This window comes from Anomaloglossus baeobatrachus, chromosome 5 (assembly GCF_048569485.1).
Source record: "Anomaloglossus baeobatrachus isolate aAnoBae1 chromosome 5, aAnoBae1.hap1, whole genome shotgun sequence".
NCBI classification, from domain to species: Eukaryota; Metazoa; Chordata; class Amphibia; order Anura; family Aromobatidae; genus Anomaloglossus; species Anomaloglossus baeobatrachus.
Window position 1 is genome coordinate 336785268 of NC_134357.1, and position 15674 is coordinate 336800941.

At 45.9% G+C, this 15674-nt stretch overlaps 1 protein-coding gene across 11 annotated transcripts in view; it reads right to left on the reverse strand.

The window, feature by feature from the left end:
• Positions 1-15674, reverse strand: part of PTPRT (protein tyrosine phosphatase receptor type T) — a 549351-nt gene that overhangs the window by 96151 nt on the left and 437526 nt on the right. For all 11 annotated transcript variants that reach the window (XM_075349848.1, XM_075349844.1, XM_075349843.1 and 8 more), the window contains exons 8-12: positions 6878-7174; positions 6453-6562; positions 6132-6333; positions 5911-6013; positions 4100-4373 (exon numbers count right to left, since the gene is read on the reverse strand). In XM_075349848.1, the coding sequence (XP_075205963.1) occupies positions 4100-4373; positions 5911-6013; positions 6132-6333; positions 6453-6562; positions 6878-7174 (986 nt within the window). The remainder of the gene's footprint in view (positions 1-4099; positions 4374-5910; positions 6014-6131; positions 6334-6452; positions 6563-6877; positions 7175-15674) is intronic.

Here is a 15674-nt window from a genome sequence, read left to right on the forward strand (position 1 = left end):
CGCACTCCCCATCGTGCTCTATCCGCCATGCTGCACACTCCCAAACGTGCTCCATCCCCCATGCTGCGCACTCCCAAACGTGCTCCATCCGCCATGCTGCGCACTCCCCATCGTGCTCTATCCGCCATGCTGCACACTCCCAAAAGTGCTCCATCCGCCATGCTGCGCACTCCCAAACGTGCTCCATCCGCCATGCTGCGCACCCCCCATCATGCTCCATCCGCCATGCTGCGCACTCCCAAACGTGCTCCATCCGCCATGCTGCGCACTCCCAAACGTGCTCCATCCGCCATGCTGCGCACTCCCAAACGTGGTCCATCCGCCATGCTGCGCACTCCCAAACGTGGTCCATCCGCCATGCTGCGCACTCCCAAACGTGCTCCATCCGCCATACTGCGCACTCCCAAACGTGCTCCATCCGCCATACTGCGCACTCCCCATCGTGCACCATCCGGCATGCTGCGCACTCCCAAGCGGATGGAGCATGATGGGGGGTGCGCAGCATGGCGGATGGAGCACGTTTGGGAGTGCGCAGCATGGCGGATGGAGCACGTTTGGGAGTGCGCAGCATGACGGATGGAGCACGTTTGGGAGTGCGCAGCATGACGGATGTAGCACGTTTGGGAGTGCGCAGCATGCCGGATGGTGCACGATGGGGAGTGCGCAGTATGGCGGATGGAGCACGTTTGGGAGTGCGCAGTATGGCGGATGGAGCACGTTTGGGAGTGCGCAGCATGGCGGATGGAGCACGTTTGGGAGTGCGCAGCATGGCGGATGGACCACGTTTGGGAGTGCGCAGCATGGCGGATGGAGCACGTTTGGGAGTGCGCAGCATGGCGGATGGAGCACGTTTGGGAGTGCGCAGCATGGCGGATGGAGCACGTTTGGGAGTGCGCAGCATGGCGGATGGAGCACGTTTGGGAGTGCGCAGCATGCCGGATGGAGCACGTTTGGGAGTGCGCAGCATGGCGGATGGACCACGTTTGGGAGTGCGCAGCATGGCGGATGGAGCACGTTTGGGAGTGCGCAGCATGGGGGATGCAGCACGATGGGGGGTGCGCAGCATGGGGGATGGAGCACGATGGGAGGTGCACACCTCCCCCCAACACACACACACACGCGCACTGCACAACACACACACACTAGGAATCACAAACAACGCCCTACACAGACACCCACACACACAGACAACGCTGCACACACAAATATACGCACATGCTGCACAACACACACATTGCTCAAAATATACCTCCCCCAAAACACACCACACACACACAAACCGCACAACACACACACACACACACACAACGCTACAGACACACAGCGCTCCACAAACAACGCAACACACGCAACACACATACAACACCGCTCTCACCCCCCGCGACACTCAGAACATGTACAGCGCCCTACACAAACACTTGGTAACTACACACAACAACATCTATATATATATATATATATATATATATATATATATATATAACAAAAATCATACATGAACTACACAATACGTAAATTCTATAATACCCGATGCGTAGAATCGGGCCACCTTCTAGTAATAACATATATATCATCATTGACCATGGCGATGTTAACCTTTAAAAGAACATGCCTTACAGGCTTTACAGGTACACAGGAAACCTCTTTAAAGACAACCATCCAAAATCCCATTACAAATTATATTCTAGAATGGTTGCCTATTAAAGAAGGTGTCCATTCCAGTATACAGTGCCTACAAGTAGTATTCAACCCCCTGCAGATTTAGCAGGTTTGATAAGATGCAAATAAGTTAGAGCCTGCAAACTTCAAACAAGAGCAGGATTTATTAACAGATGCATAAATCTTACAAACCAACAAGTTATGTTGCTCAGTTAAATTTTAATACATTTTCAACATAAAAGTGTGGGTCAATTATTATTCAACCCCTAGGTTTAATATTTTGTGGAATAACCCTTGTTTGCAATTACAGCTAATAATCGTCTTTTATAAGACCTGATCAGGCCGGCACAGGTCTCTGGAGTTATCTTGGCCCACTCCTCCATGCAGATCTTCTCCAAGTTATCTAGGTTCTTTGGGTGTCTCATGTGGACTTTAATCTTGAGCTCCTTCCACAAGTTTTCAATTGGGTTAAGGTCAGGAGACTGACTAGGCCACTGCAACACCTTGATTTTTTCCCTCTTGAACCAGGCCTTGGTTTTCTTGGCTGTGTGTTTTGGGTCGTTGTCTTGTTGGAAGATGAAATGACGACCCATCTTAAGATCCTTGATGGAGGAGCGGAGGTTCTTGGCCAAAATCTCCAGGTAGGCCGTGCTATCCATCTTCCCATGGATGCGGACCAGATGGCCAGGCCCCTTGGCTGAGAAACAGCCCTACAGCATGATACTGCCACCACCATGCTTGACTGTAGGGATGGTATTCTTGGGGTCGTATGCAGTGCCATCCAGTCTCCAAACGTCACGTGTGTGGTTGGCACTAAAGATCTCGATCTTGGTCTCATCAGACCAGAGAACCTTGAACCAGTCTGTATCAGAGTCCTCCAAGTGATCATGAGCAAACTGTAGACGAGCCTTGACATGACGCTTTGAAAATAAAGGTACCTTACGGGCTCGTCTGGAACGGAGACCATTGCGGTGGAGTACGTTACTTATGGTATTGACTGAAACCAAAGTCCCCACTGCCATGAGATCTTCCCGAAGCTCCTTCCTTGTTGTCCTTGGGTTAGCCTTGACTCTTTGGACAAGCCTAGCCTCAGCACGGGTGGAAACTTTCAAAGGCTGTCCAGGCCGTGGAAGGCTAACAGTAGTTCCATAAGCCTTCCACTTCCGGATGATGCTCCCAACAGTGGAGACAGGTAGGCCCAACTCCTTGGAAAGTGTTTTGTACCCCTTGCCAGCCTTGTGACCCTCCACGATCTTGTCTCTGATGGCCTTGGAATGCTCCTTTGTCTTTCCCATGTTGACCAAGTATGAGTGCTGTTCATAAGTTTGGGGAGGGTCTTAATTAGTCAGAAAAGGCTGGAAAAAGAGGTAATTAACCCTCCGTCACATACAATAGGCCTGACAGGCACATGGGGATTATTTGGCGGGAGTTTTGAAATGTTTGTATTTCAGATTTATTAGTTTTATGTTAAGTAAATGGGGATTTTTTGCACCTGATTATGTGTAGTCTCTTTTATTACATCCCTATGAAGGTCACTGATCACTTTTAGAGCACTGAAATTGCAAACATTAGATATTATAGGTATTTTTCTAGCCTGCGCCTGACAGTCACATTGTATGTGAACTCGTTAGAACCGATATTGTATGTGACGGAGGGTTAATCCAAACATGTGAGACTCATTGTTCTTTGTGCCTGAAATACTTCTTAATACTTTAGGGGAATCAAACAGAATTCTGATGGTTTGAGGGGTTGAATAATAAATGACCCTCTGAATAAACTTTTCACAATTTAAGAAAAAAAAAATAAATAACATTCTTTTTTGCTGCAGTGCATTTCACACTTCCAGGCTGATCTACAGTCCAAATGTCACAATGCCAAGTTAATTCCGAATGTGTACACCTGCTAAATCTGCAGGGGGTTGAATACTACTTGTAGGCACTGTATATAGTATATGATGAAACTGCTACTCTAAGAAAATCTAGTCTGGGTAAAATAGTGGTCCGGTGAAGCAGGTGGTCTTCTGGAGATGTTTTACTGTACACTATGGTATGCTCTGTCACATTATCATGTATACTTGGTAAGATGAAAAAACAAATAATTATGCCTGTACTGTAATAGTGAAATGGTGTAAGGAAAAAAATAGGACCATGCTCTGATATTTATTGACTTTTCTAAACCACAACCAAACTGGAACAGTAGAATGCCTATACCCTTTTCTTCTTTCTTATTCCTCCTTAGAGAGATGAAATGAGACCCTTGAGACAGATTTGTTAACTTTTTTTTACATGATTGCATTTGCCTTTGTGATATAGGTTTACACCACCCTTGAGAAGGTGGCATGATGACCACCTAATGTTAGGTCACATAGCAGAAGTGCCTACCCAAACCTGTATTTACCCTTGAAACAATGAGTAGATTATTATATAAGATGTATATATACCCCATTTGCAGTGCTCAAAGCCTGGAAATAAATGCTGTAACTCTTCATAGGTGAAAGTGGTGGATTCCAATATCCATTGTAGGTCCTGTTGTCTCCGACCGTAAAGAGCTGTGAAGATGCCAATTGTGTAGGTTTTAGCTCTGCCGCAAAATAATGGGGGGACTCCATAACCGAGGCATTTCTGTAACTGACAGGTATTGGAAAGCATCCGCTGCCATCTGCAGCCCTCCCTGACCTCTGGTTCCTTTCCTCTTTCACCACTAGTTGGTAAACACTGTAAAAGAAGGACAATAAAAAAAAAAAATACATTCATTGGTGGATTAAAGGGGTAACAGAGTGTAGCTATAAGCAGGAAAAGATAACAGGACAGGGCTCATTAACTATCATTACATTTTTAGGATATGTATTGCTTGGATTAGTTTCTAGAAAAGTATGAAAGGCCAGCTGCTCATCAAAGATTGATGAGGCTGTCGTATTGTGTGCTTACTTAGCTAGAAATGGTTTATAGATGTCCACACGCTGGAAAACTGAAACCGTTCTCAGGACAAGAGCGGATACCGTGTAATATTATTGAGATCGTAAATTAAAAAACAAGCATTAGTACTTGATTTACAAAAGTATACAGAGAAAGGGGGCCATTTATGGAATAAAGACACCGTATCGTCCTGTTTCATGAGACTTTTATAGCTAAGTCGAAGAACCCTTTAGGACTGTTGATTCAGAGACAGGATAGAACTTAAAGAGAGCCAACAACCAGGATTTTGCTACATAAAGTAAGGGCATGGCCATACTGGCATGATACTGAATCCAGGCATACCTTTTGTTGAAAGATGGGATGCTTGGTTGCTGAAATATCTTTAATCAAAGACACACACTCTGTGAACAGCAGCAATGGGGGCATGGCATGATATATATAAAAAAGGGGGCATGCAATACAAAAGACAGGAAGAGCAATATACCCTAAGGACCCGACCCACAAAGGAATGCCTCTAAAGCACACGCCAATCAAAGGTGCAGTGCATTTCTGCAAATTTGATTAAAGATATTACAGCAACCAACCATTTTTCAACAAAAGGTATGCTTGGATATAGAATCTTAGTGCCAGTATGGCACTGCCTTTACTTCATATAGCAAAATCATGGTGGTTGGTTCTCTTTAAAGGGAACCTGTCAAATTATTTATGCTGCCTGAGCTATGGGTAGCATGAATCAGATATCAATTGCATTATTGAAAACATTTATGCTTTACTCTGAAATGAGTGATGATGAAAAAACATGTTCTGAAAAGAACACAATTGTATATGGTGCAACAAATCATTGGCTTGATGATGCCTAGGGTGAACCAGGGTGGTGGCTTAGTGATCTTCTGGGGCTGCTATGCTTCATCTGGCAGAGAGAGCCTGCAGCATGTGGAGGAAAAGGTGAATTCTAAGTGGTGTCAAGAAACTGTAGAAGAGAATGTCATATTTCCAGTGAAGAAGCTGACTCATAGCAGTCATAGTGCTTCCAATCTGACAACAATTCCAAGCATATCTCAACTCCACCACAGCTTGGTTTCAGAAGAAGTCCTAGAAGATTCTGGAGTGGCCTTCAAAGTTGCCTAAAAAAACTCTATAGAAAATTCTTGATGAGAGTCGAAGAAGGTGGTGCAAACCCAAGAGCATTAATGAAATGGAAGCCAAAATTCTCCTTCTGTTCAGTAAGGCTATGATCCTTACTTTATGGGATGTGCCCCTTAGCTCAGATAGATAAAAGATAATGCTTTTGAATTTTGGAAGTTTAATTTTCTTGCCACTATTCGTGAGTATTTACCTTACGGGAGCTCCCCGGGATTGTGCTGGTTTCAACCAAACTGTAATTGTGGTTTCTGTTTCATTCAAAGGGGCCTCAGCTTCTGAATCAGTGAGAGAAGGAGCTGTGAGGGCAGTTTACAGAAAGCATTTGTTAGAAAAGTAGAGATTTTGCAAAGATCAAAAACAGTAAAAGTTACCTAATATTACATGGAAAATTCATCAGATAAAATAGTTTGAAACCTGCAATTTTTGTAGCTATGCGGGTGGTGACGGGTGGTCCAAAGCCCTTGCTAGTACTGGCTCTTATAGTGAATGAATAGGTGGAACCTGGATACAACCCAACAAACAGATGATGAGTCTCATTGCGCAGTTTGAAGATCCGACCTTTTTGATTTGCCAGCTCAGCACTTGGATCTAGAGAACCTACAGCCTTGTATGAGATCTATGGGAAGGAGATACAATAAAGGAGGTATGGTTACAGCACAAAGGCATTCTGCGAGTATAGTGAAAATTATAGAAGAATTATAGAAAAACTGTTAGCAATGACCACTCGTTTTGTACCTCATACATGGAGATGACTCCATTGGTCTCATTGGGAGCTTTCCACTGTAGGTAAATCTTCTCCTCAAAAGGTCCTCCCTGTATGGACTCTAAAGGAATGGGGCCAGGCACTGAAGGGGCAGATAATATCTGTTACTAACTATCAGTTAAATATCATTTATACATGTCCAATGGCTTTTTGCAATATACATCTTAAAGTAGTGGACAACAATAGAAGATGGCACCTTTATGGGCTCCTTTGCAGTACAATATTTCATTAGTTTTATTTAACTGCTTGCAGCTTTGAAAGTAAAAATGGGCCCCCTTTTCACTTGGGCCCCTGTGTGGCTGAACCAGTCACACCAATGGCATGAGGGTCCCTGACATATCATAGTTATCTACAAATTGATAGTCAACAATATACTTCTATTGTGGTTACTACTCACCATCTTCCTCAGTGTGTACTACAACCTCCCCACTCTCCATTCTCCCTTCAGGGTTGCTGAGTGCAAGTTTCAGGTACACAGCGGTGTGAGGCCGTAGACCCCGCAAGGTGTAATGACTTGATGTTAGAATCAGCTCCTCCGTTTCCACTCGCTCCTCTCCTAGTTGGTAGCTATAGTGTAGTGTTAAATTATAACTATGACATCGGGTTACAGTGTAGCCAAAAGGTTCCCATTGCAGTGTCAGTTGGCGAGCCCTGATATCCACCAGCTCTACATTTTGGGGTCCATGCACAGGTTCTGTGAAGACAATATATTTGACATACAGTTTATAAGCTTCAAACAAATGGAAAATATTTTCAGGTATCAGTTCCATGCCCCTAAGGGCTACATAAAAAAGAGATTTCAACCCAGCAAAGAGTCAAAATTGGGACTGAGCGTTTAGTGAGTTTGATTAGCATTTGTATCATTTTACAAGTAATTTGTGCATGCTCTGCAAAAACTCCTGGCGCATCTGCTAAACTTAAGGCCTCTTAACACGCAACAACATCGCTAACGAGATGTCGTTGGGGTCATGGAATTCGTGACGCACATCCGGCCTCGTTAGCGACGTCGCTGCATGTGAAACATACGAGCGACTGCTAGCGATCAAAAATACTCACCTAATCGTTGATCGTTGACACGCCGTTCATTTTCAAAATATCGTTGCTCGTTCTGGATGCAGGTTGTTCGTCGTTCCTGAGGCAGCACACATCACTACGTGTGACACCCCAGGAACGACGAACAGCACGGTACCTGCGTCCTCCGGCAACGAGGTGGGCGTGACTTTCCTGCGGCTGATCTCCGCCCCTCCGCATCTATTGGACGCCTGCCGTGTGACGTCGTTGTGACGCCGCACGAACCGCCCCCTTAGAAAGGAGGCTGTTTGTCAGCCAGGGCGATGTCGCTAGGATGGTAAGTCCAAGTGACGGGTACTATCGATTTTGTACGCCACGGGCAGAGATTTGCCCGTGACGCACAAATGACAGGGGCGGGTGTGATGGCTAGCGACATCGCTAGCGATGTCTCAGCATGTAAACCAGCCTTTAGACATAGGCCTCAATTTACCTGACAAACGCCCCAAACATTGTCGCTTTGCCCTTAATCTGGATAACCAATTTTTTTTATCTGTATAGGACTGCTCTTTCCTATTCAGTGGACTATTAAAAAAAAAAAATGGACGCAGCTGCTGGTCTCATGGGTATCAGACCTTTGCCATCTTGAAATAAAAAGTAAAGCTTAAATAATTGCACTAAATGAAACTTACTAAATACAATGTATTGACGTTCAACATAACAATCTTAGTTATTATAGCTGATAGTCAGGAATAAGATTAATGTAACTAGAATATATTTGTATCAACACCAGATTACCGATGACATTGACCACAGAACCCTGGTAAGATTGACATAATCACTCATATGTCAATAGATACCTTCAGCTTCATACATGCATTAGTGGTCAATATTATTGGCAACATCTTCAGAAATAAATGGCTATGTTGCAAGTGGGTCTCATTATAATGTTTCAATGACATGTCCAAATAAAATCAATAAATATCTCTTAACCTACATGCTATTATTTGAAAAGATAGATAAGGATGGACTGAAGCTATCTATCATTGGCAACAATGACAGCCTCCAAATTTTCTGTAGCCACCTGTGAGCTTCTTGCGCCAGTCGGCTGGTATTTTATTCCACTAAAATTCTCTCACGGTTCTTTTGTTTAGTAGCAGGTCTTAGCTTTCTACAAAGATGATCAAATGGTTTGAGATCTGGACTCATCACTGGCCAGTTCCTTCTTATCCACTCTTCAGTACCTTTGAATGTGTGCTCTGAGTCATCTCAAACCATCAGCAGATTTGGTTTCCAGTATCATGTCTGTGCTGATGACACCCAAGTATACACCTCTTCTCCTGACATCACCCAACCTTAATACAAAATACTAGGGATTGTCTGTTTGCTGTCTCTAACATGATGTCATCCCGGCTCTATCTAAAATTGAATATCTCCAAAACTGAACTTCTCAAGTTTTCTTCCTCTACAAACTGACCTATTCCTGATATTTCAATTATCTTTGGTGGAACAACCATAAGTCCCAAGCGGCACACTCACTGTCTTGGGGTCATATTTGACACAGATCTTTCCTTTATTCCCTATATCCAATCATTAACTTGCTCATGTCACCTGCATCTTTAAAAATATCTCCAGAATCCGACCTTTTCTCACTTTTGAAACCGCAAAATCACTAACTGTCGCTCTTATTCATTCTCATCTGGACTACTGTAATTCTGTGCAGATTGGTATCCCTCTAACCAATCCATTCCGAATATAGCAGCCAGGGTCATATTTCTGTCCAGCTGCTTCAAAAATGCCTCCACCTTGTGCCAATCATTGCACTGGCTGCTTATCTGCTACAAAATACATTACAAGCTTAGCACTCTCATTCACAAAGCGCTCCACAGTTCAGCACCACTTTACGTCTCTTACCTTATCTCTGCCTATCACCCTACCCAAGCCCTCCATCTATCATCCTCTTTAATCCAAATCTTCTACTCCCGTCTCCAAGACTTCTTTAGTGCTGCACCAGTGTTCTGGAATGCACTCCCCCAAATGATCCAAATAATATCCAGTCCCCATGTTTTTAAGCATGCTTTAAAAACACATCTCTATAATCAGGCCTATCACCTCAACTCACTAACCTCACTCTCCCTTGTTCCCTCCTTCTAAATGTTAATCATATTCTGCTTCCTCCTATTCATCTGTCTCCACATCCTCCATGTACCCAGTTTCATTTGGTAACTGCACTTAGACTGATACTGGCTGGTGACCGGATCATGCAGCTTTATATGAAAATCCCTATAATGATGGCTGGACCATACATAACAAGCATATTCTACCTATTGTGTCCCCCCTATTTTCTTATATATTGTAAGCTTGTGAACAGGGTCCTCCCTCCTCCAGTAACTTATAAACTATGTGTTAGTTTATATTGTTTTTATTTTATTTGTATATATCCCTGCCTAATTGCTGCAGAATTTGTTGGCGCTATATAAATACAATGTTTTATTATTATTATCACCGTGTTATACAACCTATTTTGCTCAACTTAAACCTCTTTTTCTTACACTTGGGAGCAGATTTTATTCTATAATGCTTTGATAATTTTCTGATTTCATTGTTTCTATAACATATACAAGGCCTCAAGCCCAGGAAAACAGCCCCATAAGATTATGGATCCTCCATCATGTTTCACTGTAGATAGGGTGCAGTTTTTTTTTTCTTTTTTTTTAAAGTTTCATTTAATTTATAAATACAACATAGGTATGCACTGCCCAAAAAAAAATCTCTAATTAGGTTTTACCTATCCATAGAACAATACCATGGAATGATTGTATTTTGTCTATGTAACATTTAGCAACGTTCAATCACTTTTTTATACCTTTCTATAAACAGCGGCATAATTCTTGGCTTTCACCCATAGAGCTCTGTTTAGTTTATTGTGCTGCGTATGGTATAAATCATCACTCCAGATACCTACAGCAAAACCTAAATTTCATTTAAAAGGTTTCTTTGCCACATTTTGACCCAACTTTTAAAAGAAAGGTTTTTCCTATAATGTTTCTCTTTCCACCATATCCTGAAAGACTCTGGATAATATTTCATAATGTTTAAGCCAGGATGCCAAGGTCTTTGGAGATATTCTTGCTCCTTTTAAACTGCTTGTGCTTGGTGATAAGATTATGGTCTGCCTAGACAGTTCTCTTGTCTTTGCCATTTTGAAGACAGAATAGTAAATGAAACTTGCCTTTTTAAACATTAAAGCTACAAATCATAGGCTAATTAAAACCATGTGAGCTTTGGGGACTGGTGAGTCTAATTTCTAATTAATCACTGGTTAGTTTTATTTTGTCCTTTGTTTCACATTGAACAAACAGTGCCATTAATTGTGCCTTGGCATTGTTTGGCATTCAATGTTGTATCCGTTTTTTTTCTTGCTAAATTTGTATTCTGTTATTTTGGTGTCTTCTGCTTTTCTGTATCAAACATATGAGCCTTAATATATCGAACAGCTTCACTAAACTCATTGGGAATGATTCATTAAAGAGGTTGTCCCGTGAAAAAAGTACCTTTTAATCAATAGATCTTGGAATAATAATAAATTCTATATTTGGATGTGTTAAAAAAATGTTCCTGTGCTGAGACAATGCTATAATTGGGCTCAATTATAGTTTTATTTACTGTGTTCGACTATGCAGAGCTACTACAGTTTATAATCGGCACATACCACAGCTCCTGGGCAGGAAAGATAGCATAAATCACTTATAACAGAATACATGTATGACATGGCAGGGGCTCATAGCTGCTGTTTTCTGAGGTAACATATTTCCCTGACTGTTTTATCACAGGAACAAGTCTAGCTTCTTTGTCTCTAGCCCTCTGAACTCATCATAAATCAAATAATTGACATAGGAGCTCCAGGGGATCATATATCACTGACAATATTTAGGATGAGGTCAGAGGGCTAGACAGGTAATAGAAATACGGTGCTCCTGTGATAAGACAGGTAGGGAAATGTGTTACCTCAGAAATCAGCAGTTGCAGGTGCTGCTGTCATGGATATGTTATGAGTGACAGACAGTCATGTGATTTCTGGCTAGAGAAGGTCACAGCGTCTGGATGCACAGAATGCTCCCTGACTTTCCATTGTTCCTGCTGTCAGTATTCATTGTGTGAGGTAGCGTCGTCGGCTGCGCTGAAGAAGACACGGGATCCAGGCACCAAGGTTCACAGGACACGGTTTATTATCCAAAGCAAAGTCCATAATAGTACATATGTGCCTTTCCGGCAGAGAACTCAGGGAGATGTGATCACTCCCTCACACCCGGCACACCTGCCCTCGTTCCTGTTTCCTTTTAACCCTTCCTTAAACCTGTAGGGAAACAGGATTAACCCTGGAGTGGAGTTATTTTCTATCATGGAGTGAGCACAACCGGGGTGAGACATACCGGCCGTCATAGATAACCCCGGTCACAGTCTCACATACCCCCCCCTCAGTTCAAGCGTGCGGGGTTGAACTCCTGCCAGCAAACACGGGCCGCGGGACAAGGCATCGGCGTTGCCCTGCAACCTACCGGCCCGGTGTTCAACCGTAAACCGGAAGTTCTGCAGTGAAAGGAACCACCGGGTAACCCAGGCATTCCGTTCCTTGGCGGACCTCATCCAGACCAGTGGAGAGTGATCCGTCACCAAGCGAAACTGACGCCCCAGCAGGTAATAGCGTAGGGACTCCAAGGCCCACTTAATCGCCAGGCACTCCTTCTCCACTACGCTATAATTCCGCTCGGGAGGGGTGAGCTTCCTACTTAAGAAGGTGACGGGGTGTTCCTCCCCCTGAACCACCTGAGACAGCACTGCCCCCAGGCCGACCTCCGAGGCGTCAGTCTGTACTATGAACTCCTTCCGGAAATCAGGGTTTACAAGAACGGGCTGTCCGCACAGGACCCCCTTCAGGGCCCGGAAGGAGTCCTCGGCCTGCGGAGTCCAACGCACCATGACGGACTTCTTGCCTTTGAGAAGGTCCGTCAAGGGGGCTGATAGTCCCGCAAAATCTTTTACAAACCTCCTGTAGTACCCCACGATACCCAGAAAGGCCCTAACCTGCTTCGTGGTCAGGGGTCTAGGCCACTTCTGGATCGCCTCAACCTTGTTAATTTGGGGCTTAATCACTCCTTGGCCTATTACGTAGCCCAAGTAGCGGGCTTCCGTGAGTCCCAACGCACATTTCTTGGGATTGGCTGTCAATCCGGCTGTTCGAAGCGCGTCCACCACCGCTTGTACCTGTTCCAAGTGGGTCTGCCAATCGGAGCTGTAAATAATGATGTCATCAAGGTACGCTGATGCATACGCCTGGTGGGGTTCCAGCACTAAGTCCATCAACCTCTGGAACGTGGCCGGAGCGCCATGTAACCCAAAAGGCAAGACAACATAGTGGAAGAGACCCTCCGGCGTAACAAAAGCGGTTTTCTCCTTGGCGGACTCCGTCAGTGGCACCTGCCAGTACCCCTTGGTCAGGTCGAGCGTGGTAAAATATCGTGCCTGTCCCAGCCTATCAATCAGCTCATCCACCCGGGGCATGGGGTAGAGATCGAACTTGGATATTTCGTTCAATCTCCTAAAGTCATTGCAGAACCTTAAGGAGCCATCGGGTTTTGGTATTAGGACAATAGGACTAGCCCATTCACTCCGGGATTTTTCGATGACCCCCAGGCGTAGCATTGTCTTCACTTCCTCTGATATGGCTTGTCTTCGAGCCTCCGGCACCCGGTATGACTTCAGGCGTACCTTCAGGTGAGGCTCGGTGACAATGTCATGTCGTATCAGACTGGTCCTACCCGGCAACTCGGAGAAGACATCGGGGTTCTGTTGAACCAGCCGTCTGGCCTCTCACCTCTGTTGCTTGGTGAGGGCTTCTCCAATCCTTACTTCCGGTTCGTCCTCTCCGGAGGTTGCTGGAGCCGGGTTTGAACGACCCGAAGAGGAGGGGGATGGGGGAAAATCAACCATCAGGCTTTCCCGTTCCTGCCAAGGTTTTAATAGGTTGACATGGTATAATTATTCAGGTTTCCGCCTACCGGGCTGCAATACCTTATAGTTGACCACCCCGACTCTTTCCTTTATCTCGTAGGGGCCTTGCCACTGAGCCAGGAATTTACTCTCCGCCGTGGGGATCAATACCAACACCCGATCCCCGGGTTTAAAGGTCCGCACGGTGGCTTGTCTATTGTAGCGGCCGCTTTGCGCGGCCTGAGCCTCCTGTAAATGCTCCTTCACAATTGGCATGACCGCGCTTATGCGGTTCTGCATTCCTAAAATGTGTTCAATCACACTTTTATGGGGGGTGGGCTCCTGCTCCCATGTTTCCTTTGCCAGGTCCAACAATCCCCGGGGATGTCGCCCGAATAACAACTCAAAAGGCGAAAACCCCGTGGATGCCTGTGGCACCTCTCGGATGGCAAACATCAGATAGGGAAGCATCATATCCCAGTCTTTCCCGTCTTTGGAAATCACCCTTTTGAGCATGGTTTTCAGGGTTTTATTGAATCGTTCCACTAAACCATCCGTCTGAGGATGATACACAGACGTACGCAACTGCTTGATCTGGAGTAGCCGGCATAGCTCTTTGGTCACTTTAGACATGAATGGGGTCCCCTGATCCGTAAGGATCTCCTTGGGCAACCCCACCCGGCAGAACACAGCAAACAACTCCCGAGCTATAAGCTTCGCCGCAGTATGTCTGAGAGGTATCGCCTCTGGATACCGGGTGGCATAGTCAACGATCACTAGGATATGCTGGTGCCCTCGAGCAGACTTTACAAGGGGCCCCACCAGATTCATCCCTATCCGTTCAAAAGGGACTTCTATAATGGGTAACGGTACCAACGGACTGCGAAAGTGGGTCAGGGGTGCGGTAAGCTGACACTCCGGGCAGGTTTCGCAGAACCGTTTTACCTCCCCAAAGACCCCGGGCCAATAGAACCTTTGCAATATTCGCTCCTGCGTTTTCTTGACCCCTAGGTGGCCACTCATCAGGTGTTTATGAGCAAGGTCGAGGACCCGCCGGCGATACGGCTGGGGCACCACCAACTGCTCTACCCCCACGCCCCGTATTTCATCTACCCGGTAGAGCAAATCCTGCTTAAGAGCGAAATGGGGGTACCTTACCTGGGCACCGGGCAGCTGTGCCACCCCGTCAACTACTGTCACCCGACTCCGGGCATGTATTAATGTAGGGTCCTGGAGTTGGGCTGTCCCAAACGTATCCGGGGACGCCTCCAACTCCGGGATGGGCTCGACCGTCTCAGTCTCTCCTGCCAATACCTCTAGGGGCGACCTATCGGGTTCACACTCTGTCCCTATCATGGTGACCCCTACGGCAGGTGTCCCGGATTCAGGATTGTAGGGCTCAGGTCCCGGACTGACCAATATCTGAGGGGACTTAGGGGGTCCCTTCCATAAAGTCCAAAAATAGGGCAGATCCCTTCCTAGGATCACATCATAGGGAAGAGTATTAATAAGTCCCACCTCATGTTGCACCTGACCGCAAGGTGCTGTGATGGTGACTATCCCCGTGGGATAGTCTCGGCAGTCCCCATGTATGCAAACCACCCCCACGGTACGTCCTGTGGCCTTTACTTTAGCCCTTAGGGTTGATCGCACAAGGGTCACTAAGCTTCCGGAATCCAACAAGCCTGTAACCGGACATCCATTCACCTGTATTTGGCACAAGCGGGGCTCAGTCTCTGGGTAGACCAGGTCAGCGGTACACACCACCTGAGCATACATTGAACCCCGCCGGGAACCCCACAATCCATGGGCTCCGTGGTGAGTGGACACTGGGCTTCCATATGTCCCACCCGCTGGCACCGCCAACATCTAATAGGGAAGGACACCCCCTTGACGAGTTGTCGTTTAGGGTACATAGTTTTCCGGACCTCAGGGACGGAGGGTGCGGCCTCAGACGGGACGGTAGCGGACTCCCGCACCGGTGTCAGCGGTGGGTCCTTGGCCCTAGGCTTGGAGGGGCCGGACCGACGGGCGGCACGCAAAGTCTCAGTGTCCCGTATCAAGTCCTGCGTAGCCACATGCCGCTCTACCAGGGACACTAATTGGTCCAGGGTACTCGGGTCACCCTGTCCTACCCACCGTTGAATGGTGACGGGTAAGGTGCGCACAAAACGATCAACAACTACCCTTTCCAC